The sequence below is a fragment of the Mirounga leonina genome, unplaced genomic scaffold (genome assembly GCF_011800145.1).
Source record: "Mirounga leonina isolate KUSES-001 unplaced genomic scaffold, KU_Mleo_1.0 Mir_481, whole genome shotgun sequence".
Taxonomy (NCBI): Eukaryota; Metazoa; Chordata; class Mammalia; order Carnivora; family Phocidae; genus Mirounga; species Mirounga leonina.
Window position 1 is genome coordinate 47,045 of NW_023270773.1, and position 24,520 is coordinate 71,564.

The 24,520-nt window shown below is 49.7% G+C and overlaps 1 protein-coding gene across 2 annotated transcripts in view; it reads right to left on the reverse strand.

Moving 5' to 3' along the window:
* Positions 1–24,520, reverse strand: part of DGCR2 (DiGeorge syndrome critical region gene 2) — an 84,570-nt gene that overhangs the window by 13,377 nt on the left and 46,673 nt on the right. The window contains exons 3-6 of one of the 2 annotated variants that reach the window (XM_034989099.1): positions 20,805–20,930; positions 18,198–18,408; positions 16,426–16,499; positions 8,939–9,115 (exon numbers count right to left, since the gene is read on the reverse strand). In XM_034989099.1, the coding sequence (XP_034844990.1) occupies positions 8,939–9,115; positions 16,426–16,499; positions 18,198–18,408; positions 20,805–20,930 (588 nt within the window). Of the gene's footprint in view, positions 1–8,938; positions 9,116–16,425; positions 16,500–18,197; positions 18,418–20,804; positions 20,931–24,520 lie in introns of both variants that reach the window. The other variant, XM_034989097.1, reaches the window with a different exon arrangement.

The following is a 24,520-nucleotide window of genomic DNA, read 5'->3' on the forward strand; positions in this document are numbered from 1 at the left end:
TAGACTTTTCATTCAGAGAGTGTAGCACTAACAACACAACCTCATCTCAAAGAGCTCCTAAAGAATGTATTTGAGAAATAAAAAGCTGAACCCAGAAAGAAGTGGGATGCAAGAAGAAATAATAAAGAAACTGATGAACATGTGAGGAAAGGTACATAAATGCTGGCTTCATAAACCAAGAAGTGATTCATTTAAGAAATATAAAAACAAAGTAAAACTAAAATAATGGACAATGTGTCCATGTAAGTCAGAAGCTGGGGAACAACTGAAGCTAAAGCAATATAGAGCTTCTGGTGGGTTTTGTTTACTTTTTATTTTTAGGTGCATAGGGAAGTGTGTCTTCCAAGAATTGAGCTTTTGAGCTGAAATGGCTGCCACTGGGGAAAAAACAAAAACAAAAACAAAACCCTCTGCTCTCCAGTTCCAGCTGATGGTGACTTTTTGACTGATATCCATAAAATAATTCATTGAAAAGCACACTTGTTCTCAGCAGCTTGTGAGGTCCCTCATGAATTCATCATCTAGGGAAGGGGAGGCATACCCAAGTTGCAGATGCAGGGCATGTGCTCTGCAGAATTGTAAGAAAGATAAGGGTTGGTTTTAACCATCCTCCCAATGCCCCCCCCCCCTTTTTAAAGATTTTATTGATTTGAGAGAGAGTGAGAGAGAGCATGAGAGCAGGTTGAGGGAGAAGCACTGAGCAGGGAGCCCAATGTGGGACTCAATCCTGGGAATCCAGGATCATGACCTGAGCCAAAGGCAGCCACTTAACTGACTGAGCCACCCAGATGCCCCCAATGTCCCTTTTTAAGCCTTCTTAAAAGGTGGTTTGCACAGTGAGCAGAAATTAGGCCCTTCTGCAGTCTAGATCTTCCTCACTCGATCAGTGTACACAAAGTGGCACTGGCCCACTGGAAATTACAGGCTCCATCAGGGAGAAAAGAAATTACTTACTAAGCAGCAAATTCTGTAAATTTGTAATTCAGATCTTAGACTGGCCTCACAATAGAGGGTCTTTGTATTAACAAGAAGGAAGTTAGAGACACTGTCTTTAGATTTAAAAAAATAAATCAATTATGCCCTTTAAAAATGTAAGGGTAACCACTAACATGACAGGCATAGGTAACAGAACTTCTGAACCAGTATAGGAAAAAAAAAGACTAGAGAAAAGTTGATTAATCTCGTATAAGTCAGGAAAAGATAAAGAAGAAGAAAAATCCTGGGTAAACAGCACAGAATAAAGTGCCAAAATCAACTTGAAGACTTAATTAAAGAGTACAAAAAGGCATATTAAAAGGAAGCTAGCCAAAAATATTATGTAATAATAATGAAAACAGTTCATATATATTGAGAGCTTTCTATATGCCGAGGACTGTTCTTTGCACTGCATGTATGGGACCAATCTCTCCCAACAACATGGTGAGGTGGGTGCTCTACTACCCCCTTTTCCTGATGTGGAACCCAAGGGACAGAGCTCAAGAAACTTGTCCAAGGCCAAACCTGGATTCAAAGTCTGGCTTTCTATTAAGCCTCTTCTCATAATACCATTTTGCAGTTACCACTGGAAAAGAAGTAAGACTTTAAGCAAAACCAACAAAAACTAGTATGGATAAAAAGGGATCATTATATCATGATAAAAAGGTTCAATTCAGGAAGATACAATAATTATGAGTACTTACGCCCCCAATAACATGACCTCAAGACAGATAAAGCTAAAATTAGAGAATTATCAGGGAAAAATGGATGCATCAACATCCACAGCGAGAGATTAAAACACATCTCTTTCAACAATTGATATACCATGCAGTCCAAACAGACTTGAACAATGCCATCAATAAGCCTGAGCTAATAAATGTATAAAAAATCCTACGGCCAAGTGTTTACGCACATATGGAATAGTAACAAAAATCCTAACAACAATGGAACATAAATATCATGTTAATCTGATCACAATACACATAAACCACTAAATTAGAGACTTAGTAAATACGATCTATGATTAATCTATGATAAGAATGACTTCCTGGAAGAGGGGAATATACTGACTACAAAAGGATAGGAGGCATCTTCTGGAGGGCTAGAAATATTCCACATCTTGATTTGGGAAGTTGTTACACATGTGTACAATTTCAACAAACTTGCACTTAAGATCTGTGTACTTTATTGTTTGTAAGTACAGGGAAAATTAAACTTTAATGCCTTATATTAGAAAAAAACTAAAAATTAAGGAGATAAGGGTCTAACTCTAGAAGGTGGAAAAAGAAAAGTGTAAATCTTTTTTTTTTAAGATTTTATTTATTTAGGGTGCCTGGGTGGCTCAATTGGTTAAGCGACTGCCTTCGGCTCAGGTCATGATCCTGGAGTCCCGGGATCGAGTCCCACATCGGGCTCCCTGCTCGGCGGGGAGACTGCTTCTCCCTCTGACCCTCCCCCCTCTCATGTGCTCTCTCTCTCTCATTCTCTCTCTCAAATAAATAAATAAAATCTTTAAAAAAAAAAGATTTTATTTATTTATTTGAGAGAGAGAGAGAGCACAAGCGGGGGGGAGGGGGGCGGGCAGCAGGCAGAGGGAGAGGGAGAAGCAGGGAGCCCGATGTAGGGCTCGATCCCAGGACCCTGGGACCATGACCTGAGCCGAAGGCAGACGCTTAACTGACTGAGCCACCCAGGCACCCCAGAAAAGGGTAAATCTAATAAAAGTGAAAGGATGGAAACTGACAGTAGAAATTAATGGCAGAGAAAACAGATACACAACAGTGAGACTCCATTACTACCCAAAGCTGGTCAGTCACAAAGATGAATCAAAGAGCCAAATTTTCAGTAAGACTAATCAAGAAAAAAGGAAGAAGGTATAAATAATATTAGAAATCAAAAGGAGGTCATAATGATATACACGAATGCTTCAAAAATCCTAAGGGAATGCTAAGAGAATTGTATGAGAATGAAGTAGAAAATTCAGACACATAGGCAATGCCCTAGATAAATATGACTTATCAAACTGACTGAAAAAGAACCAGAAAATTTGAATACATCTATAATCATTAAAACAATTAAATTAGTATCAAAAATCTACATCCAAGATACGCACGCACGCACGCACGCACACACATACACACGTCTTAGCTCTGTCCACTGAAAGGGCGTAAAAGCCATGAGCATAACTAGTGTCCAGGTCCTCTAAGGCTCTTTGGGAAAAGGCTGAGTCCAGAAAGTACAAGATGAACTAGAAAAAGAAAGCAAACAGAAGGAAATAATAAAGAGCAATAATCAGTGAAATCGAAAATAGAGAAAAATCAATGATACAAAAAGCTGGTTCTCAAGAAAATCAACAAAATTGATAAACCTCTAGCAAGACTGACAAAATCAAAATGGGAGAAACACAAATCAGGAATGAAATAGGGGACATCGCTATAAATCCTGCAGTCATAAGAAGGTTAATAAGAGAACACTATGAGGGGCGCCTGGGTGCCTCAGTTGGTTAAGCGACTGCCTTCAGCTCAGGTCATGATCCTGGAGTCCCGGGATCGAGTCCCACATTGGGCTCCCTGCTCGGCGGGGAGTCTGCTTCTCCCTCTGACCCTCCCCTCTCTCATGTTCTGTCTCTCTCAAATAAATTTTTTCTTAAATCTTAAAAAAAAAGAGAACACTATGAATAATTCTATGCCCATAAATCTGAGTACTTACAAGAAATGGATCAATTCTTTGAAAACCAGAAAATATCAAAAATTCACTCAACGTGAAATAGACCATCTGAACAGTCCTATAGCCATCATATAAGTTGAATTCATAATTTAAAAACTCCCCCCAAAAGAAATCTCAGGCCCAAGTGGTTTCACTGGAGAATTCTACCACCACAGACAGTGGTTGCAAGTGCGTGTGGTTATAAGGGAATAATAGGGAGGATCTTTACGGTGCTGGAACTACTCATATCTTGACTGAATTATAGGAACCTAGACAAGTAATAAAACTCTATAAATCCCCCCCCCCTCACACACACACATACACACACGCGCAAATGAATACAAGTAAAACTGGAGATAGCTGAATAAGATCAGTGGACTGTGTCCAAGTCAATATCCTGGCTGTGATATTACACTATAGTTTTGCAAAACGCTCCCATTTGGGGAAATCAGGCAAAACGTATAAGGGATCTCTGTGTCTTACTTCCTTTAAATGCATCTGAACCTACAGGATCTCAATAAAAATGTCAATTAAAAAAAAAAAAAAGCCAGCATAAATGGGTCAAATTAAGCATAAAAATAATGGTACTCATGAATTATAACCTATCTTATATAATAAAAATCCAAGAATGCATTCTAATACAAATAAAGAAATTAATAAACGGGGGAGAAGGGAATGCTCTTCCTTACCATAGAATGCCAACTAGTAAATATGGAAGGAATGACAGAGTTAGAAAATTGCCAATACATGCCAGCATCAGCAGGTACAAATTTGATGAGGAACAGGAATTTTACATGGCCTCAAAGGATCTCCTCACATATTACTTATTAATTTCAAAACGGGAAAAACTAGAACTTCATAGTACAGAAATCTGGCAGGTACAACCTTAATCCAGGGATCAAAGCTAATGTCACCAATGTCAGGGCAAAGCGACACCACATGCCTTATCAGATGATGTATCTAAGAGACTAAATATACAGACAATGGCTAAGCCATATATGACAACAGAGCTCTGACCCACCACCTCTGCGGCGACCAGCCCAAAACATTTAGGATTTGGTCAATGACTATGAGCTTCCCTGTTTTTTCCACACTTCCAAGGCAGGACCCAGCAGAGAAAGCCAAATATGCCCCTCAAACCAATTGCCTTAATTGCTTGGCTTGTAGTTATTTAGCCTGCCCCCAGCTTCCCATGCCAACTGCTTCCAATTAGAGCACACCGGGAGCCTGTAGGGCACTGGTGAAAACCCTGTGATGGATCCACACTTCAGCTGGAGGCAGGACAGATGCTGGTGATGGCCACACACATTAAGACAGCTGCAAGAGACAGACTCTCTCAAGAGTGGCCCTTAAGGGAAGATCTAAAGCAGAGGGCAGAGCAGACATTAAGAAGAGCCCTTTGGGGGGCACCTGGGTGGCTCAGTCGTTGAGCGTCCGCCTTCGGCTTGGGTCATGATCCCAGGGTCCTGGGATCGAGCCCTGCGTCGGGCTTCCTGCTCAGCGGGAAGCCTGCTTCTCCCTCTCCCACTCCCCCTGCTTGTGTTCCCTCCCTCGCTGTGTCTCTGTCAAATAAATAAATAAAATCTTAAAAAAAAAAAAAAGAAAGAAGAGCCCTTTGGAAAACCAGCTCCACTCTAGACACAAGGCAGCTACTGAATACGAAGGGTGGGCTGCATGGAGGATACCCACAGCCCAGCCCAAAACCTGCCCATACTGACCCCCACACCACCACTGCAGTAAAGACCCTCCCTACACAGAAGTCCTATCAGAAGGAAAGGCAAGCCTCTTTCCATGTACCAAAACCACCTACTGAACTAATCTCTACTGTCCTACACAAGTTGTCTGATCTTCGACAAAATATTACAAGGCATACAAAAAGCCAGAAAAAATAAAAAACCCACAAAAACTCCAGAGACAACTAGATCAACAAAACTACACTCAAATAAAGGAACCATCCCACAGAAAATTTAAAATAACTATGATGAATATGTTCAAAGCTCTAATGCAAAAGGCAGATAATATACAAGATAAAAATTCAGCAGAGAGATGGAAACTCAAGAAAGAATCAAATAGTGATGCCTGGGTGGTTCAGCTGGTTAAGCGGCTGCCTTCAGCTCGGGTCATGATCTCAGGGGTCCTGGCATCAAGCCCCAGTGTGGGGTTCTCTGCTCAGCAGGGAGTCTGCTTCTCCTTCTCCCTCTGCCCCTCCCCCTGCTTGTGCTCTCTCTCTCTCTCTCGCTCTCTGAGAAATAAATAAAATCTTTTTTTTAAATAAAATAAATAAAAAGAATCTAATAGAAATGCTAGAAATGAAAAACACACAAAATGTCAAAACCAAACAGGTGAAAAATGCCATCAATGGGCTCATAAGCAGACTCAACAAAGATAAGGAAAGAATTAGTAAAACACGTCAATAGAAATTACTCAAACTAAAAGACAAAAAGGAAAAAGAAACACTGCAACTAAATGCAATGCATGATTCTGGACTGGATCCTGGACCAGGAAAAAAAAATAGCTATAAGGTGTATTATTGAAACAACTGACAAAACTGTCATAACAAACTGCAGATTACTGTTTAGCACTACACTCATGTTAAATGTCCTGATTTTCATAATTGTGGTTATGTAAGACTGTGTCCTGGTTCTTAGGAAACACACCAAATATTTAGGCCTCTAGAGTACAATATCTTCAATTTACTCTCAAATGGATCAGAATAAATATGTGGAGAAAAAATGATAAGCAAATGTGGCAAAATACAAATAATTGGTGAATCTGTGTAGGGGGTATATGAGAGGAAGTTCTTTATACCATTACCACAACTCTTCCCTAAGTTCGAAATTACAATGGACCCTTGAACAAAGCAAGGGTTAAGGGCGCTGACCTCTGCACAGTTGAAAATCCATGTATAACTGTTGACTCCCCAAAAATATAACTACTAATAGTCTACTGTTGACCCAAACAGTAACTGATAACAGATAACATGAACAGTCAATTAACACATATTTTGTATTTGATATGTATTATATACTGTATTCTTACAATAAGCTAGAGAAAAAGTATTAAGAAAATCATAAGAAAAGAAAATACATTCACAACAGTGTACTGTATTTACTGAAAAAATCCACATGTAAGTGGATTTAAACCCATGTTGTTCAAGTATCAACTGTGTATCTAAATAACAAGTTACAAAGTCCCCCGCCTCCCAGGCCCAGATAGTTCTATAGGGTATGGTCTACTAAACACTCAAGGACAAGATCATCCCCAACTAGTGCAAAGTGACTTAGACACTTCCCAACTCATTTCATAAATCGAATATAAATGTGATACAAGAACTAGTCAAGGAAAGCAAAGAAAAGGACCATAACAGGACAAGCTCATTTCTTTCTTTTTTTTTTTTTAAGATTTTATTTATTTATGTGACACAGAGAGACACAGCAAGAGAGGGAACACCAGCATGGGGAGTTGGAGAGGGAGAAGCAGGCTTCCCGCAGAGCAGGGAGCCCGATGCGGGGCTCGATCCCAGGACCCTGGGATCATGACCTGAGCCGAAGGCAGACGCTTAATGACTGAGCCACCCAGGCGCCCCTAGGACAAGCTCATTTCTTTAAAGAGTTTCAAAAATCCTAAATAAAATATCAGCCAAGCAAAGCCAGCAATATATATGCAAAAAACCCTGAGGATGATTTAATATCAGAGATCTACTAATGTAAAAAAGCAAATGATAAATAAAATCATATAAGCAAAATAGTAATATAAATCAGTAAAGAAAAAAAAGCCACATGATCCCAATAAGTGCAAAAAACCATTTACATTTTTGTAATGTAGAAATTCCCAGCAAAGTAGGAACAGAAAGGTCCTTCCTTAACCTCAAAAAGGTATTTTCTCAATCTTTTTTTTTTTTTAAGATTTTTTTATTTGTCAGAGAGAGTGAGAGAGAGAGAGCACAAGGAGAGGGAGTGGCAGGCAGACGGAGAAGCAGGTTCCCTGTTGAGCAAGGAGTCCAATGTGGGGCTCGATCCCAGGACCCTGAGATCATGACCTGAGCCGAAGGCAGACGCTTAACAACTGAGCCACCCAGGCATCCTGTATTTTCTCAATCTTAAAGAAAGTGCCATATTTAATGCTGAAACACTGAAAGCTTTCCCTTTGAGGCTAGGAAGATAAGATTATGCTCACTACCAGCACTTCTAATCAACACTACACTGAGCCCTTAGCAAGTAAAGGAACACCAGGGGAAAAAAATGTAAAGAAATAAAAAGTCAAAGATTTGAAAGAAGACACAAAAATGCATAAATAGAAAACCTAGCAGAATCCACCGAGGTAAGCGTTCTAATAATGGAGCTCAGAAAACGGATCCTAAAATTCAGGTGAGAAAAGAATGTTGAGAGTCAGCAACAGAAGGGGCAAGAGCAAGGCAGGGAAGCCCAGCACTGGCCAGGAGGATGTATCCCGAAGCTCCTGTAAAGACGGTGTGGTATCAGCACGGGACTGACAAACAGCCAAGGGTCAGAATGGAGTCCAGAAATAGGCTCAAACATCTATGAACCCCTGATGAATGACCCATGAGGAGGGAAGGGAATGATGGTCCAAATTAATGGCGCTCAGACCATCGGCTGCCACCCAGCCTGCCTTACATGCTGCCTCTGGGTGCAATTCATCCCTCCTCCCACCGCAGAGGGGCCTGGACGAGGGTCCCTGTCCTCATTAAGGACAACACACTGTGTGTCCCTGAAGCCAGAGGAGGCCTCAATGTGGAATATGAGCGAGGGAGCAGGCAGAGGGACAGGGAAGGATCACAGACGGAGCCGGGGGAGCAGCCCAGATGCAGAGCGGGCAGTCTTGGAAAGATCCAAGGAGAGTGCAGGTGGGTGACCGGGGGAGTCAGAGGCTCCAAGACACCACAAGATGTGGCAAGTCCTCCGTCACCATTCTCATTTAATCTCCGAACAACAACGAGGTGTGGAGGGCAGGAATTACCACCTCTATCCTGGGAAAGAGGGACGAGGGCTCACAGACACAGACTGCTGCCCAGCTCCTGCCCTCCCCCCACGGCGGCGGTGTGCGTCCAGAGAGGGGTGTGAGCCAGGCAAGGAGCTCCTGCCGCCCCACCGCGACACAGGGGTCTGCCTTGGTGCACCGTGAGGTCAAAGGCTACTCAAGGTTGACGCCAAGGTCCGGAAATCCGAGAGCCGTATTCATGTACTCATGAGAAGCACTTCTTTACGGCTCCCTAGGAGTCACGGCCACGGTGGCTTACTTCTTTTACAGAGAAACGAAGACTTCTCGTAGCAGTTCTCGGCATGCCAGCTGTGCAGGTCGTGGTGGCGGAGGGTGGGGAAATGGAAGCACTGGAGCTGGGCGCAGAACACGCTGTCGCTTTCCGACATGGCCGACGCGAAGATGGGGTCTGGGGGCAGGAACACCTCTGAGGAACCTGGGGGAAAATCACATGCTGTCAACATACCAATCATGGGGACCAAGACCCCCCAAACCAGACCATCAGTCAAAGGGCTTGTGGGCCGCCACGTGCTCGGTGCACACTGCAGTTACGGCATTCATTCACAGCCTCCCTTAGTTCCCATGAGCACTGCTCTGGGCAACACGAAGAATAAAGTAACGGGCCAGAACACAGTGGATTAAAATGTCTGAGCTCATATGGATAAACAACAAATAAACAAGGCCGGGGGGATCCTCTCTTACAACAGGGTATCAACTGGTAAATGGAGAAGGGCTCAAAAAGGCACCCACTGCACATGCCGGGACATACAACTCCGACAGAATCGTGGCTCCGACAGCCCAGCAGGGCTATCAGCTGCCCGGGTGAACTGGAAAGCCCCAGCTCCAGGGAGACTCTGTCACTCACTGAACTTCTGCCTTCCAAGCTGGGGACCAGGCAATCAGAAATCGTCCTGCCCTAGCAGGCCAGAGTGGGGGTGCCGGAGTGCAGGGAGAGGGGGCAGGAACCTCTAAGCCTCTCTTCTGCAATGTCCCAGGAGGTGGGACTCTGGCCATATCTGGGGCACAGCACAGCCAGCTCCCAGAGCCCACTCTCTACCTCAGAGAACCCTCCGACACTGGACCACCAAAAGATGCCTTGAGGCTAGCCCGGACGCGGGTCACCGGAGATACCCTCATTTTATTAAGATGACAGTGCGGTTTACCCTTTGACAGCAACAAGGCATTCCCATGCATGCCTTTTGAACTCTATTTCCTCCCAATACTAAGCATGGAGGTCAGTTTTAAAGAGCCAGCGAGTCTGGAGGGGGGGCCTCATCCTTTAGACGCTGGGAACATGGCCTCCCAGCTCCCTGACAAGGGCAGGAAGATGGACTCTGGGGAAGCATGATGGGCTAGAAGCCCAGTCGCCAGCCAACAGGCACAGTCAATGTCAGTGCACGCCTGCTAGGGGATACTGGGGCCCCAGTGGTCAGACTCACAGGAGGACCGTAGAGGGAGGGCAGGGGTGGGGGGTCTTCTTACACCATTTGGGGAGACTGCCTCTAATGCTAAGAGTGGGCCCTGCCATGAGCACAGTGTCATCCAGCCCCTGTTCCCCAATGAGGCCTCCTGTAACCCTTGTGTGCCCTCTTCTTCTCCTTCAGATGGGAGATGCCTCCCTTCTTAAAAACTGTTTTCTTCACTATTTGGCTTCTTGTCTCATGGTCTGAAAATGGAATAGATTCATCCTGTCCTTTATAAAAAACAAACAAGTCTTCAGGGGCACCTGGTTGGGATCCAACTCGTGGTTTCAGCTCAGGTCATGATCTCAGGGTACTGGGACTGAGCCCCATATCAGGCTCTGCACTCAGTGTGGCGTCTGCTTGAGATTCTCTCTCCCTCTCCCTCTGCCCCTCCTGCTCATGTTCTAAAATAAATAAATCTTAAAAAAAAAAAAGTCTTTAGCCCTGAGTCTAGTCACCAGCCCAGAGCACAATGTCAGTGCATAACTGCAAAACTCTGACCAAGACCACAAATGACCTCTCAGGGTAGAGTCCTTGCACCTGGTCCCCACCCCCTGTCCTGCCCACAGCCGCGTGGAACCTGCCTGAGCCAAGCTGAGAGTGGAGGGTAGGGTGGGGTAAGGGTGGCTCAGGCCCCAGCAAGCCATGCAAAGACGGAGGGCACAGGGAGGGCAGAGTGGAGCGAGCTCCTCCCACCCACTGGTGCCCATGGGACTACCTGGGACTACCTGGGCCTCCTCGCTCTGTGCTGGTCAGAAGCCCTATTTACCCTGACTGCAGTTTCTTGAAACCAATGACTAAGAAGATCACTTCCTCTTTGCCAAACTTAGTTCCTTTCAAGCCTTCATCTTATGTGCCGTCTCTATGGCACCTCATACTCTATTTTCCCAAAAATGGAGCCATTCTTTCTCTGCCAGCAGCTAAATCCCCAACACACTCCGTGTGGTCTTCAATTAGCTTCTGCAGTGGGTTGAGGAGCATCCCCCCAAAATTCATGGCCACCTGAAACCTCAGAATGTGACCTTATTTTGCTCTCGAGATTAAATCATCTGGGATTTGGGGTGGGTCCTAAATCCAAGGACCAGTATCCTTACAACAAGGGAGAAGACACAGAGGAACATGTGGAAAATGAGCAGAGCCTGGAGTGTGGCTGTCACAAGCCAAGGACCGCCAGGAGCCACTATGCACTGGCAAAGGAGGAACTCTCCTGGAGCCTCTGGAGGGAGGGCAACCCTGCCGACACCTTGATTCTGGATCTGTCCCCAGAACTGTGAGAAAATAAACTTGTGTTAAGCCAGAAGTTTGTGGTACTCTGTTAGGGCAGCCCCAGGCATCTAACAGAGCCTCCCAATCATCTCCCCCACTGACTTAACAAATGCCCACAGGCCCCATCCTATAAACAGGCACTCAGGGTGCACCGAGCCTTGCCTTGCAGAGCTCAAATCAGGGCGGGGGGAGGGAGTGGAAACAGATGACTAAGAGACCTAGTGAGTGAAGTGTATGTGATGTTGGAAGGTCACGGCTGTTCTAGGTAAAGAGAAAGCTGGCACATGGAGATGAAGGCAGACCTTGGAGCAGTGCCTCGGGAGCAGAGAACGGAGGGGAGGGGTGACAAGGCTTGTGTTGGGAGTCCCACACTACGCACAGGCGTGCTGCTTTGCTAGAAGGACTCAAGGGGCCCAGCTTCTAGCTGCAGTCATGGCTAAGATTTATTACAGCAACACAGCATGACACACCAGCAGCAAGAGAAGGGGACAGCTCAGGCGGAGTCTGGGGGCATCCAGGCCAGACTTCCCGAGCACTCTCCCACCTGCAAGAGGGTGTGGGCCTTTGCTAGCTGCAAGCTACAGCCACATGGGTGTGGCATTTCTGCCCAGAGGAGCCCCCCGGGCACCTCGATTCCAGGCTCATCAAGGGAAGCCGGTGTTCACCATAAACCCCATTGTTCGTGTGGTCCAGGCGGCTCGACTCAGTGGGCTCCGCCTAATCCCTGAGCCGTCCCAGGCGCCAGCCAGGACCAGGCCAGCTGTGCTACCTTGCCCTGCTCCAGAGCGAGCCCTGACCTGGGGAAGGAGCATCCCAGGGAGGGCTTCCAGCAGCAGCAGAGGAGGCATGTGGCTAGAGAGGAGGGCTGTGGGGCATTGGAGGGAGGGCAGAGGGAAAGGCTGCTGCAGCCTTTCTTGAGAGAAGGAGCCACGAGGGTGGGAGGGGGGAAAATAGAGGACCCTCAGACAGCTGTGTGAGGAGATGGGGGTGGGTGGGGGTGGGTGGGGGTGGCGGCAACTGCTCCCTGTGCACACGAGCTGTACTTAGCCGGCCACACACGGCCACGTACAACAACACAGAATTTCCTCGGTCGGCACCCCCCATCCTGCAGCAGGCTGTCCGCCTCTCGAGGCAGGGTCTCACCTTCCTGTATGCTACCACAGTCCCCACCGAACGGGCCTGCCCTGGGGCCCACAAGGGGCCATGGGGATCCTCCCAAATGCCCCTCTACTGGAGGCAGCAACCCCACTCTCAGGGCTGCCTTCCTTCAGCAGAACTATGGCCTGACCCCAGCTGACTCCACTCCAGCTTGACAGTCTCCTCACCCAGAGGGCAGGGTCTCTGCACTGTGCCTTCTAGGCCCGCCTGAGCCCTGATCCTCCCCCCGCCGCCCCCTTCCTCACTGCTGACAGAAGATTCTAGATCAGGACGGGTCAGGGGGCACACAAGTGGGTCACACTCCCCGGGTGTGGGCACCAGGGCCAAGAAGATGGAGACCACAAAGGGCTTCCTAAGTGGCATGTGTGGCCTCAGCCCACCTGTGACGGAAGTGAGCCCCTAGAGGTGGGCATGCTGAGATGGGGGGATAATGGGGGCCAAGACGCCGGACTGAGCAGGTCTTAAGTAAGCAAGTTACACAACGTGGACACATCAAACATGCAGTATGCTTCCATTTTTGTATTTTAAAATAAATATCATGTATCATAACCAGAAACTGAAATGACACTGTTAACAACAATGATGTTGGGGCCCTGGGGAGTGGCTTATGGGAAAATGGGGATGATTCCATCTGGAGAACACAGATCTCTTTTCAGACTTCGGTCACCAATGTTATAAAGGTGGCACCCGTGTTCTCTGGTGGCAGCAGCTCTCCACCTTCCGGGGCACGCCAGGCCCTGGGTGCTACCTCAACATCAAGGTCTCAGCACCCTGGGGTGGGGCTGACCTGCTGTGCAGACAGAAGCCGGAGGCAGGGCCTCCCTCTAAGGGGAGAGGCCATGGGAGCAGGCCCTCTCACAAGCAGAGCTCCAAACTTAAAGTGCACCTGGGGAGTGGGGTGCCTGCATACACGGATAAGAAGTGTGTATATATGGATAATACTCTGCAGGCACCACTGTGCCGATACACAACACGTTATAAAACACACAGGAAAACGTTGGACAAGATGTAAATGAAGTGAATAGTTTTTTTCGTTGTTTGTTTGTTTGTTTTTAAGATTTTATTTATTTATTTATTTGAGAGAGACTCCAGGGATCATGACCTGAGCCGAAGGCAGTCACTTAACCAACTGAGCCACCCAGGCGCCCGAAGTGAATAGTTTTAAACACCTTCTCGTGGAGGCTTCCTACCACCATTGCTCATATTCTTACGCAGTCTTTCCTTTGGGGCGAGTTTGCCATTAATGACAAAAGACTTAAATCTACTTCCCATTGCCTTTGTGATGCATCATCTCTGGGCCCACTTGTCAGGCCCGGCCGGATCCCCAGTTTTGAAGCAGGTGGCACCTCGCAAACAGCAACTTTCGTAAGCAAAAGCAGGGGCTTGGCCACCGGCTTGTTTGCTGGGGCTGTGTTTTCAGTATTCTCCCACGCTGGAGTTTCTTAGCAGAAACCTTTTAAGATGCTTTCAGTATGAACACTTTCAAATAGACACAAAAACAGAGGGAAGGAAATAATGAACTCCCACGAAGCTCTGTCCTGCATCATGGCAGCTCGCCCTACACGTTCGTCCACAGCACAACACTATGGTCACACCTCTGAAAACCCATGAGTCAACCTCTACTACAAATCCAGATTCAGCTTCCCTAACTGTGCCCTAAAGTTTTTATAACTCCCCTCCCAATCCAGGATGCATCAGAATTCATGTGCTACATGTGAGTTTATGTTTTTTTCTTTTAATTTTTTTGAACCCAGAACAGGGGTGCCCGGGTGGCTCAGTCAGTTAAGTGTCTGACTCTTGGTTTTGGCTCAGGTCATGATCTCAGGGTCATGGGATGGAGCCCCACGACGGGCTCTGTGCTGGGCGTGGAGCCTGCTTGAGATTCTGTTTCTCCCTTTCCCTCTGTCCCTCCCCCGCCCCACTCTCTCTCCCTCTCAAAAAAAACAAAAACAAAACAAAACAAAAACCTAAGACAAAATACAAAAAAACAGAACAAATTATGTTGAGCTGTGTCAAGTATTCCGGCCAGTTATCCGGTAGTAGAGGAACCTTTTTTAGCCACATATTCATTTTGTGGCTACTAATTTAAATCCCGAACAGAACTGCCAAGTCTCACTTAAGCGGGCACAAGCAGTCAACACCACGCTGCACCCACGGACCCACGCCGAGCTGCTGGAGGTCAGGGCATCAGCACCGTCCGTGTGGGCGCCTCACTCCTGCTTCGGGTCCCTCGCACACTGAGCCACTGCTGCCAGTGCCGACACACTTATTTTCACGACTGCTCTCCAAATGCCCCAGGGCTGCCACAGAGACAAGCACGGCCATCAGAGCCTACCCGGGGCCTCTGCCATTCTCGCCAGGGATGACGGTCCCACGCCCCCCAGCTCAGAACATGCTATCATGCACTGCAGACTGGGGTATTCTCTGTTTAACTGCCAATGGCAAGAAGGTAACAGTATCCAGGAGTGTCTATACTATCCCGAAGGCCAGCGCCCTCTGCTGGGGTCAGGGCAGTGGGCCTTGGCCTAGGATTCACCACCAATGGCTGTGATTAGGGCAATGAGGAACTACTAGATTTACCCTTTGCAAGGTATTTGGGCCTGGAAACCCAAAAGCTCTTTACTTATCTACTACTCTGGTGGGACATCTACGCATTACACTCACAACTCTTCGGAAAGACCAAGTTTGCAAATATGGGACATGCTTTCAATAGGATATTTGGAGGACACAAGAATGGGGTGACTTCCCAAGCAGGAGCAAAGACTGGTAGGTGTGGCCCCTCTGCTGGGGCGTCTGCAGTCACCATCTCTGCTCCCTGCCCCTTTCCGGCTGCCAGGCTTAGCACCCCTGTCCCGTGAGACCCTGCCTCTCTCCAGGGAAGCCAGCTGCCTGGGGCTTTTGAATACTGATCCTGTCTGTGCCTTCACCCACTCTATGTAAAAACACAGCCTGCCTCAAGGCCATTCAGGCTGCGAAACAGGTGGGCTCTGAGGTCAATTCCTTCATTCTCCACAGTGAGGTGGACAGAGCAAAATTCTGGGGTCCCTGGGACCACCATTCCTCACTTGTCCTTCTCAGAGATACTTAAGACATCCACAATGGGACTGGGACATGTTTGGGGGAAAATAGGACCCAAGCTCAAACCACAGGCCCAAACAGCAGCCCCAAAGCAAGGCCTGAAAAGGGGACAGGGCACGGGAACATAGCTCAGGCAGCAAGTGGAGAGGCCATATCCAGGGCCTGGGTGAAACATGCCAGTGCCAGGGCAATGGGGCAGGAGGGGAGGGACAGGGACAGGCAGGGGGCAGGACTCAGCCGCCCACACCAGACATGCCTCCTTTACGTTACGTTGGCGTTTCCAAGCAACTCAGCATAAAATCCTTAAAGCAACACACATGTACATACACATATACACTCTTATCTATTTTAATTCCATCTGCCTGATGGCTTTCCTTCTAGTTCGGATTCTACTTCTGATGTCTCTATCCTAGAAGACTTATCCCTCCCTCTCTGTCAGCTGCACACTCTGTATGTTCATTTTTATACCTCAATTAAAGGCCTTCACTTAAAGGGAAAATGGACAGTCTAGAAATACGGCCCAGTGAGAAAGAAGCACAGATTCCAGAGAAGGCTCTAGCCCCACACAGGGCCTGAAAGAAGGGCGTTGGGGTGCCCGCCCATCATCACGGTGCTCCCCACAGTCTGGGGCCCATTCCTCTCCATGAGCCCTGCACTAGGCACTGCTAGGGAGAGGGTGGGGGGAAGTGGGGAGCCCCTAGCAATATCTTCCTAGTCAGGATGATGCCCCGCCCCCCAACTGCAAACCCAACAACTCTTCTGAACGACCAGAAAGACTTACCCTTGAAGGCTACCTCCCAGCGACCCAAGGAGCGGTTCCGGCTGGCAATGACATACTGGTAGCCGACCCACAGCCTGCAGGAGGGTGAAAGGCAGCAGACCTCAGCACAGCAGGGAGAAAGCCATGGACGGGGTATGAATGTGGACACCTTAGAGTTACAGTGACCTTTCAGATACCAAGCTTGTAAAGCAGTAATGATTTTTTAAGTTTTGATACTTAATTTTAATAAAATGTATTAGAAGTCTAAACAATAAATTCACAGGTCAGAAAAAGTTGTATCTTGGGTAACTCCTGCCAAGGCCATTCTTATTGGCTGATCCAATACAGTTTTCACATTCTATGCAAGAGCAATCTTACTCTTGGGGTATATACAGCCCCGTGAATACACCTCTTGCTGAATATGCTAAAACCACAGAATGGCACACTCTGAAGGGGTGAATTTTATGGTATGTGAATTACATCTCAATAAACCCGTGCGAGTCTACAGTGCAGTGTTGGGTAAAACCATGCTCATGGTCTCCCACTTGGTCTCCGCTTCGAGGCAGCTCGCCCCAGACCTGCAGTGTGCTCCTGAGCACGCACATCACAGCACTGACAGGGCCACGCCCGTGGTCCTGGCCGACTGCCACAACCACCTGCTGAGTGTGTGCCTCTCACCCCAGCCTTCCAGCCACAGTCCTGGAGATGCCCGTCAGCATGCCCAATGCCACCATGGGAGATCTGGATCGATGCCACTCTTGTCCCTTAAGCCTACTGCCATGCACACGCCCACCCTGGGGAGACAGGGTGCTTCCCCACCCAGTGGGCTGAACCCTCTTGCTTCTCCATGGACTCACAATCACCCTGTGATCTACAAGATATTTTTCTCACTTTGTAGCTGTAGAAGGAAAAACAGCAAGGTGACTGTGATTTGCCAACATCACAGGGTGTTAACGGTGGAGCCTGAACCCAGCCAGGGTCTCAAGATGAAGGCTCGCTCTCCACCTGCCACTGCCATTGTGCTCCTACAGCGGCGTGGCATCCCTGAGAGGGAGCGCTGGCCATCTGGCAACCCCTACAATCCATTCCCCTACCCCCGGCTGCGTGGAAGAGCCAGCAGGACACCACCTCCAGGGGAGGACCACCACAGTCCTCAGCACACACCTGCCCCCCCACAAGACCCTGGAAACTCTGGGCTGGGAGATGCTGGCAGCTGGCCGCAACCGCCACATTTTCTCCACGGCACAGAGCCTTGGGGTCAAGAGCCAGGCTCTGGAGCCAGACTGCGTGGGCTGGAACCTGGGCATGCTCCAGCTAGTGCGTGTCTGCAGTTACGTGTTCACCCACTGGCCTCCTGTGGTTTCTGGGAAGACTGAACAAGTGTGCCGATGGGAAGCACTGAGCATAAGGCCTGAAAGTTCTCCTCTTTCTCGGAAGGAACCCCCACCCACTTGCATGGCCTTCCTGCCAGGCCCACGAAGCCCCATCAAACAGCCCCTCCCAACACAGCTGCAGCTGAACCCAGATGGGAGCCAATGAAGGGGACTGGCCCGAGGTGATACAATGTGGCAGCTCATCCCTGCCCGTCTAAGAGCTCCCAACATCATCCTGATGCCTGCTCTAAACCCCAGATCTCTATTTGTTTCCAGTGGATGGGGCTGCCCTTCCCCCAAATGCCGGCCAGCTAAGCCTGCGGAGTGTCATGGGTGGCCAGAGGCCATGGCCTCGGTGGGCATCCTGCTTGCTGGGCGGCAGCCTGACCTCAGGCCCAGGAGCCCCACCTCAGGACTCACTTGTGCTGGTCCTGCCAAGCGAAGCTCCGCTCTGGCTGGTCCCATTCCTGGGCCAGGACGAAGCGCAGCTCCTGGTCAGTGGAGAAGGTGGCAAGGGAGCCGTTGACGCGCTGGCAGGTCTGCGCAGCGTCCCAGTAGTTCTCTCCGCTCAGGTAGACCCGGTAGCAGCTGGCCGTGCCTTCATAGTGATGCCATCCTGTCGGGCACTTCCCTAGGAAACATGAAGGGCGGGAAGGGGGTTGTCCCCTAAATTAGGATCCTTACTCCAAAATGCAATTAGATATGCTGCATCTGAGCAGAGGTCAGAAATCACCCCAGAAAAATGGGGAAAATGAGGCTCAAGAAGCAAGCTCTGCCTGTAAGACCACATATGCTGTGAAATGCAAGTTTCTCTAAGACACAGATGCAGCCCAAGGCACAAACACATTCAGGGACTCCTCTCATTTCGGTAAGGCCTCTGACTGACTTGGCAGTAAAGACTGGCTGCTGAATGCAATTTTGGTAAAGTAGATTTCATTCTCAGGTGAAATTTGGTTGATGAGATGGCAGAATTCCCCATGTCTGCTCACTGCAAGCCTGGCGGGGGTGAACAGAAGGGCTCCCCGCCCACACTGCCCTCACTGCCCCAACAGCTGGCTCTCTGGCCACTCCACCAGCAAGCCCACTGCTTCCTGAGCCCACTCCTTGGCCCTCCTTTTCTCTTCACTTGGGTACTGGCCAGCACTCTCCTCAAACAGAAATTCAGGGGATGAGAGCTGGAAGTGCCACTGGGATAAAGGGACCAGCCCCTGCCTCCCACAGACGAGAAAGTGAGGCCCAGGTGGTTGTGCAGCAGGCAAAGGCAGAGTAGCCAGTGGGAGCCTGCATCTCCCTGAGGTGGGCCAGCCCACATGTCTCCTCACCAGGCGGACCCACCCCCGACCCCCGGGCCGGGAAGACTCCTGCCCTACTGTATGGCTGGCCTTACGTAAGACCTATGACCTGTTCCACAGGATCTACAGCCTTCAGATGCTGGGGTACCCACCTCCTAAGCACACATTAATGAATAATAATAATTTTTAACAAAGCCAACTGTTAACCCCAACTTTTTAATCCATCTACATCCTGCGGAACTAGTAAAACTTCTGAAAGATGGATGCTCGTGTTTTTATTATTTAGAGCCTATGTGTGTAACTTATTAACAGAGGTACAGAGATTACAAGAGAGGAAATGGCAGCTCTGGCCCGGAGCCAAGGCCTGCCACAGCAGTGCTGCAGTGCGACAGGGGGACAGCGCCACCTGCCCACCGGGGAGGACCCGCTCACAAACTGCTGAGCGTGCACGAAGGCTCTTCACGGTGGGCCAGGAGCCAGCCCTGAGATCATCCCTGTTTGGAAGGTGTGCGGGGTGCGCAGCACACGCCTGCTGAGTGTGTGGCGTGGCCTTGAGGGGCAGGGGGATCACCAGGGGAGACTTTACTATGGTTCCTAAGCCCCCACACATGATGCGTTCTGCCCACCACACCCCCTCCACGTGGGTTCCGCCTTGTCTCCAGACAGAGGTGGTGACACCGAGGCACACAGGGGCCAAGCACCTCGGCTGGCAAGCAGTAGGGCGGGCTTCCACCCCGGGCTCCTCGCCCATCACCCTGGGATGGGTCCAGAGGAAACCCGCGATGGCAGCCGATGGTGGGGAGCAATGGAAGGAGGGAACATTACTTTCTATTGGCTCATCTTTTTTAATCATTTGAAATTTGTGGATTTATTACCTCAGTAGAAATATTACCTGTTCCAAAAAAAACAGATAAGCAATAAAAAGGGCTAGTGTGAGTTGGGACTCCACAGGGCTGAGTCCCCCGTTGGCTGCATGACCTTGGGTGGGATGACCTCTCAGAGCCTCAGTTTCTTCACCTGCCAAGCTTGCCCAGTGCCCTTTCAACCACGAGAATCCTTGCAGTTCACAGCTATTATGGATCAAGGCCGAGCACTGCATCAGGATAGGGAATGGCTGACGCCGGCTCCGCACTCGCTCAGTCTGGGTTAGACAACCCAGGAGCTGAAATGCCCCCCCGGTGCTGAGTGTCTGTGTGTGTGTGTTGGGCGGGGGGGTATTAACATAGCCAACAGACTCCTAGACTGCAGGAGACATATTTCATGTCAGTTCCTCCTGTCCTGGTGCATTGTACCTACGTATGTCATTACGCCTGTCTGTTTAGGATTGGGGGGCGGGGGGGGGGGGGAGTTCGGTGTGTCTTTTCTGTCTTTCAACCTTCTTTAATCTTGTAACGCTCCTTTAAAATCTTAATGTCATAGGGACATTAACTAGTCTCTTCAAAAATGGCTTAACGACAGAGGTAGAGCCTTCCCTCCCCGTCAGCTGGACCTAAGCTCTGGGAGCTTATTTCTCCATCTACCAAACGGCCGGTATAGTCCAACCCCAAAAAGCCTCTGACTTGTGGAAACAAGCAGCCTGGTTCCAGAGCCTGGGTTTGCATCACGGCTTCACCATGCAGGGGCTGAAGGGCCATTTTAGGAGGCACACCCCTCGTCCAGCCAAGTGGCCCTGATGGCCAGGGGCCAAACGGGGCAACAACGCTTAGGTCCCGGACAGGGCAGGTCTGCAACTTACTGCTAAAGCGCACGGGCTGAGCCACATTCACCGCGTGGAAGTGCTTGGGGTCGCTGCCTCGGGCCCGCCCCGGCCGCGGATCCACAGCCTCCTTCCCATGATAAGGACGCGACTCTCCAGTCACTTCTGAAAGCAAGAAGAGAAACGGGCTGTCAGCACTGCTCACACAGCAGCGAGGCACACGGCCGCCAGGGGCTCTCTGTGGCCAGTGCCAAATTAAAGTACAGCGTAGTCAGCCTACTCAGGGCTGGGGAAACCAGGTCGAGGGGAAGACAGCACATATTCTCGTTACTCAGGTGTTCTTTAAAGTCTAGGAAACCTTGCTGCTCAGGCCGAGCGGGTCACATGCCCTCCTCACTGAAATTATTCATTTTGTTTTACTATCACGAAATGAGGTCGCTCCTTCATTGCATTTTCTAACGGGCACAGCACAGGGCTAGTCATTCCTGTGGAAAATCCCTCAGCAGCTCTGGTTCCGTGGCGGGGAACAGTGAGGAGTCTCTCCAGAGGCCAGGCGGCCCCTTGCACCCCAACTGCCTGGGAGCTTCCCGTGAGCGTGAACGGGGAACCACTGTGTGATACCCTCCCCTACACTACTCACACTGGGCCTGAGTTGCTGTCTGAGCAGCTGTCTGCAGGTTCCTCTCAGTGCAAGGCCAGGGCCTTCTGACATTCCTGCCTGGCTCCCGGGCGCCTGGCACAGGCCCCGTCGTGCAGCCAGCCTCAAGCACAGTCAGAAGTGCGAACAGGAAGCTGAAGACGAGGAAGACTTCTAGTTTCACGGGTCATGCATGATCTAATAGCAATTCGCAGGTGGGTGCTTCCACAGTCTCTCTGTGGAGTTCTCCCACCCTGAGAGCACCACTCTCCTCCCTCTCAAAGGTGAGGGGTGATGCGGAGACGTGACGTAAGGTCCCCAAGGCACAGAACAGGAGACAGCCAGAGGCAACGTCCCACCCGGGCCACTCTCCTCCCTCCTCTGCCTGCATGGGGGCATCTTCGTGCACGGTGAGGACACCCGGTGCAAGGTCAGGACAAACAGCGGTGACCTTGGTCTGCATGGCTGCACACAGGAGGAGGCCGGCTGTGCTTCCCCATGGCCACCTCCAGCAGGCCTGAGGCAGAGGACGTGGGGCACACGGGCATGGCGTGGCACGTGGGTTTGTGGGAGACCTGGCTCCACAGCGCTCCACTTGACTGAAGCTTCGCCAGCTATCTGATCCTGCTCGTGTCGCAGACTCTGACACTGTTTTTATTTCATAAACAACCTGTATTTTTCCTCATTGTAAAATAACAAATCATTCATGTGAAATAACTGAGAAACACAGAAGTCTGAAAAGCCAAAACATAAACCACTACTATGCTAGGGTCTGCCGCCCTCCCAGTCTTTTTTTCTGTACAAATCCCTAAAAATATTGGGATCACATCACTCTATTTTATGATTTGCTTTGTAAGCTTGAATTTAAACAGCTTTCCATATTCTTTTTTTTTTAATTTTTTATTTTTTTATTTTTTTTTTTTTTGAGACAGAGAGAATGAGAGAGAGAGAGCACATGAGAGGGGGGAGGGTCAGAGGCAGAAGCAGGCTCCCTGCTGAGCAGGGAGCCCGATGCGGGACTCGATCCAGGGACTCGATCCAGGGACTCCAGGATCACGACCTGAGCCGAAGGCAGTCGCTTAACCAACTGAGCCACCCAGGCGCCCAGCTTTCCATATTCTTAAATGCCCTTAAGAACATCACTTTTAATGGCTGCACAAAATTCTGTGAATGGATTTAGTTATAATCCCCAATTTTTCGAAGTTTAGGTCGTTTGCATTTTGTCATTACCTTACAAAGGGCTGCAGAGAACAACCTGTACAGAAATCTGTGTGTGCTCCTCCTCGTTTCCTCCTGCCCTGGCAGCTCTGGTTCCTTCCCCATTATTCAGTACAATATTTCCACAGCCCTTCCCCAGGCATGTGATGGGGCTCAGGGGCCATCCGATTACAAACCACTCTAAAATATAAATGTGCTACCCATGTCTGAGAGAAGCTCAACTCAAGGCAAGACCTCAGAGGAGAAGCATGTTCAAGGCCTTTGGTGCAACCTCACCGCCAACACAATGACCTCACTGCAGCCACCTGCGTGCTGCAGCTGCTCCCTTCGGGGCAACATCAGCTCTCCAGGACCAGGGTGCCCCATCCACACATCCTGAGCACTGCCACTCCCGGCAGGGGACTGGCAGTTCCGACACAGGGCAGTGCTACCCCCACCCCGGGGAGGCAGGCAGAGGAGTGCGGAGATCCACACTGGGCTTCTAAGAGATGGCTGACTAGAGACAAGGAGGGCTTCCCAGCAGAGAGCACAGCTTGGGCAAAGGCCAAAGGTGGACACATTTGGGACAAGCTCGAGGGCAAGTTTGGGTGTGGTGAGCACGTTTCCCTACACCTGATTTTCATGTGTCCCTCTGTCTGCTCCAACAAGCAAGACCTGTGATTCCACTTTGGGTCTTGGCCTCTGGCCCAGACCCAAGCGCAGCAGCACCTGGTAGAGGACAGGCCAAACTGTTCACAGAGACAGATAAATCTGGGGCACAGGGCAGGGAGAGTGCTGCCGGGGGCTGGATGCTGGCTGACTGTGGAGGGGGTGTGGGGCAATAGGCAGAACAACTCAGGGAAGTCACCAGAAAGCCAAGTGGTGATGGCAAAGCCACTTTGCACTGAGCAGGCTTCTCTGGTGGCTCAGGTGGCAATTCTGAGCCCTTCTCTTTTCCATTATTTCTCTTCACAGCCAAACGCCCACACCCATGCCCTCATCACTCACGTGTTCAGCACCACCATGGGAACCCACTGGCACAGACCAGGGACTTCCGAGTGTCCTGGGGGCCAGGAGAAGCAGGAACTGGGTGCAAATGGGGAAGAGACAGAGTTCACTGGAGTAGCACCCCTACAGACCCCTTAGGAGCACCTCTAACAACACACAATTTCCTTCTGCAACTCACTGACAGCATTTCCCCTTCGGGCCAGTTGGCGGGTGTGAGCTGACACCTGTGCAGCCAGCCCCAGAACTGGTTTCGGGATGCAGACACCCCAAGGCAACTTGCCCTCTCCCTCTGTCTCCTCTTCAACCTCAGTGTGTCAGGCACTCCAGGCATGGGGAATATAGTGAGCAAAACAGGAGACAATCCTGTCCTCCCTTAGTGAGAGGTCATGCCCTCGGTCCGCTTTCTCTTCCATCCAGCAACTGGCGGTGGGCACACTTACGCCCTGTGACTGGGAATGGAAGAGTCTGAGTGCGCATCCCAGCCCCCGGTCCCCAGCCCGGCCTGCCGTCTTGGAAGGGGTGCTCTCTGCACCACAGACCGCTGTCTGTATTCTACTCTCTTCAGGTGTCCTCGCCAAGACTTCAGAATAGCTCTGGCCACCAAAGACGGATGGAGTGCATGGACGGAGACGTGAACCAAGGAGGAGCCAACGTGGTTGACTTGGTATTATAAAAACTGAGGCAAAGGGAAATGTCTTCCAGATGGGAAAGCAGGGTCAGAAGTGTTATGAGGCTTGTTTCACAGAAGTAGTGGAAAATAGGAGATGTGAGCCTTCCACTTGCTCCAGGTCCACTGGACCTGAGCCTCCTCCCACCTCACAGCATGGCCACCAGAGGCCTGTCCCCACCCATCTTCCCAAGCTGTGTGCTGCGGAAGGGGGTGGGGGGGTGTGTAGTGCTCAGGGCAGCCGCC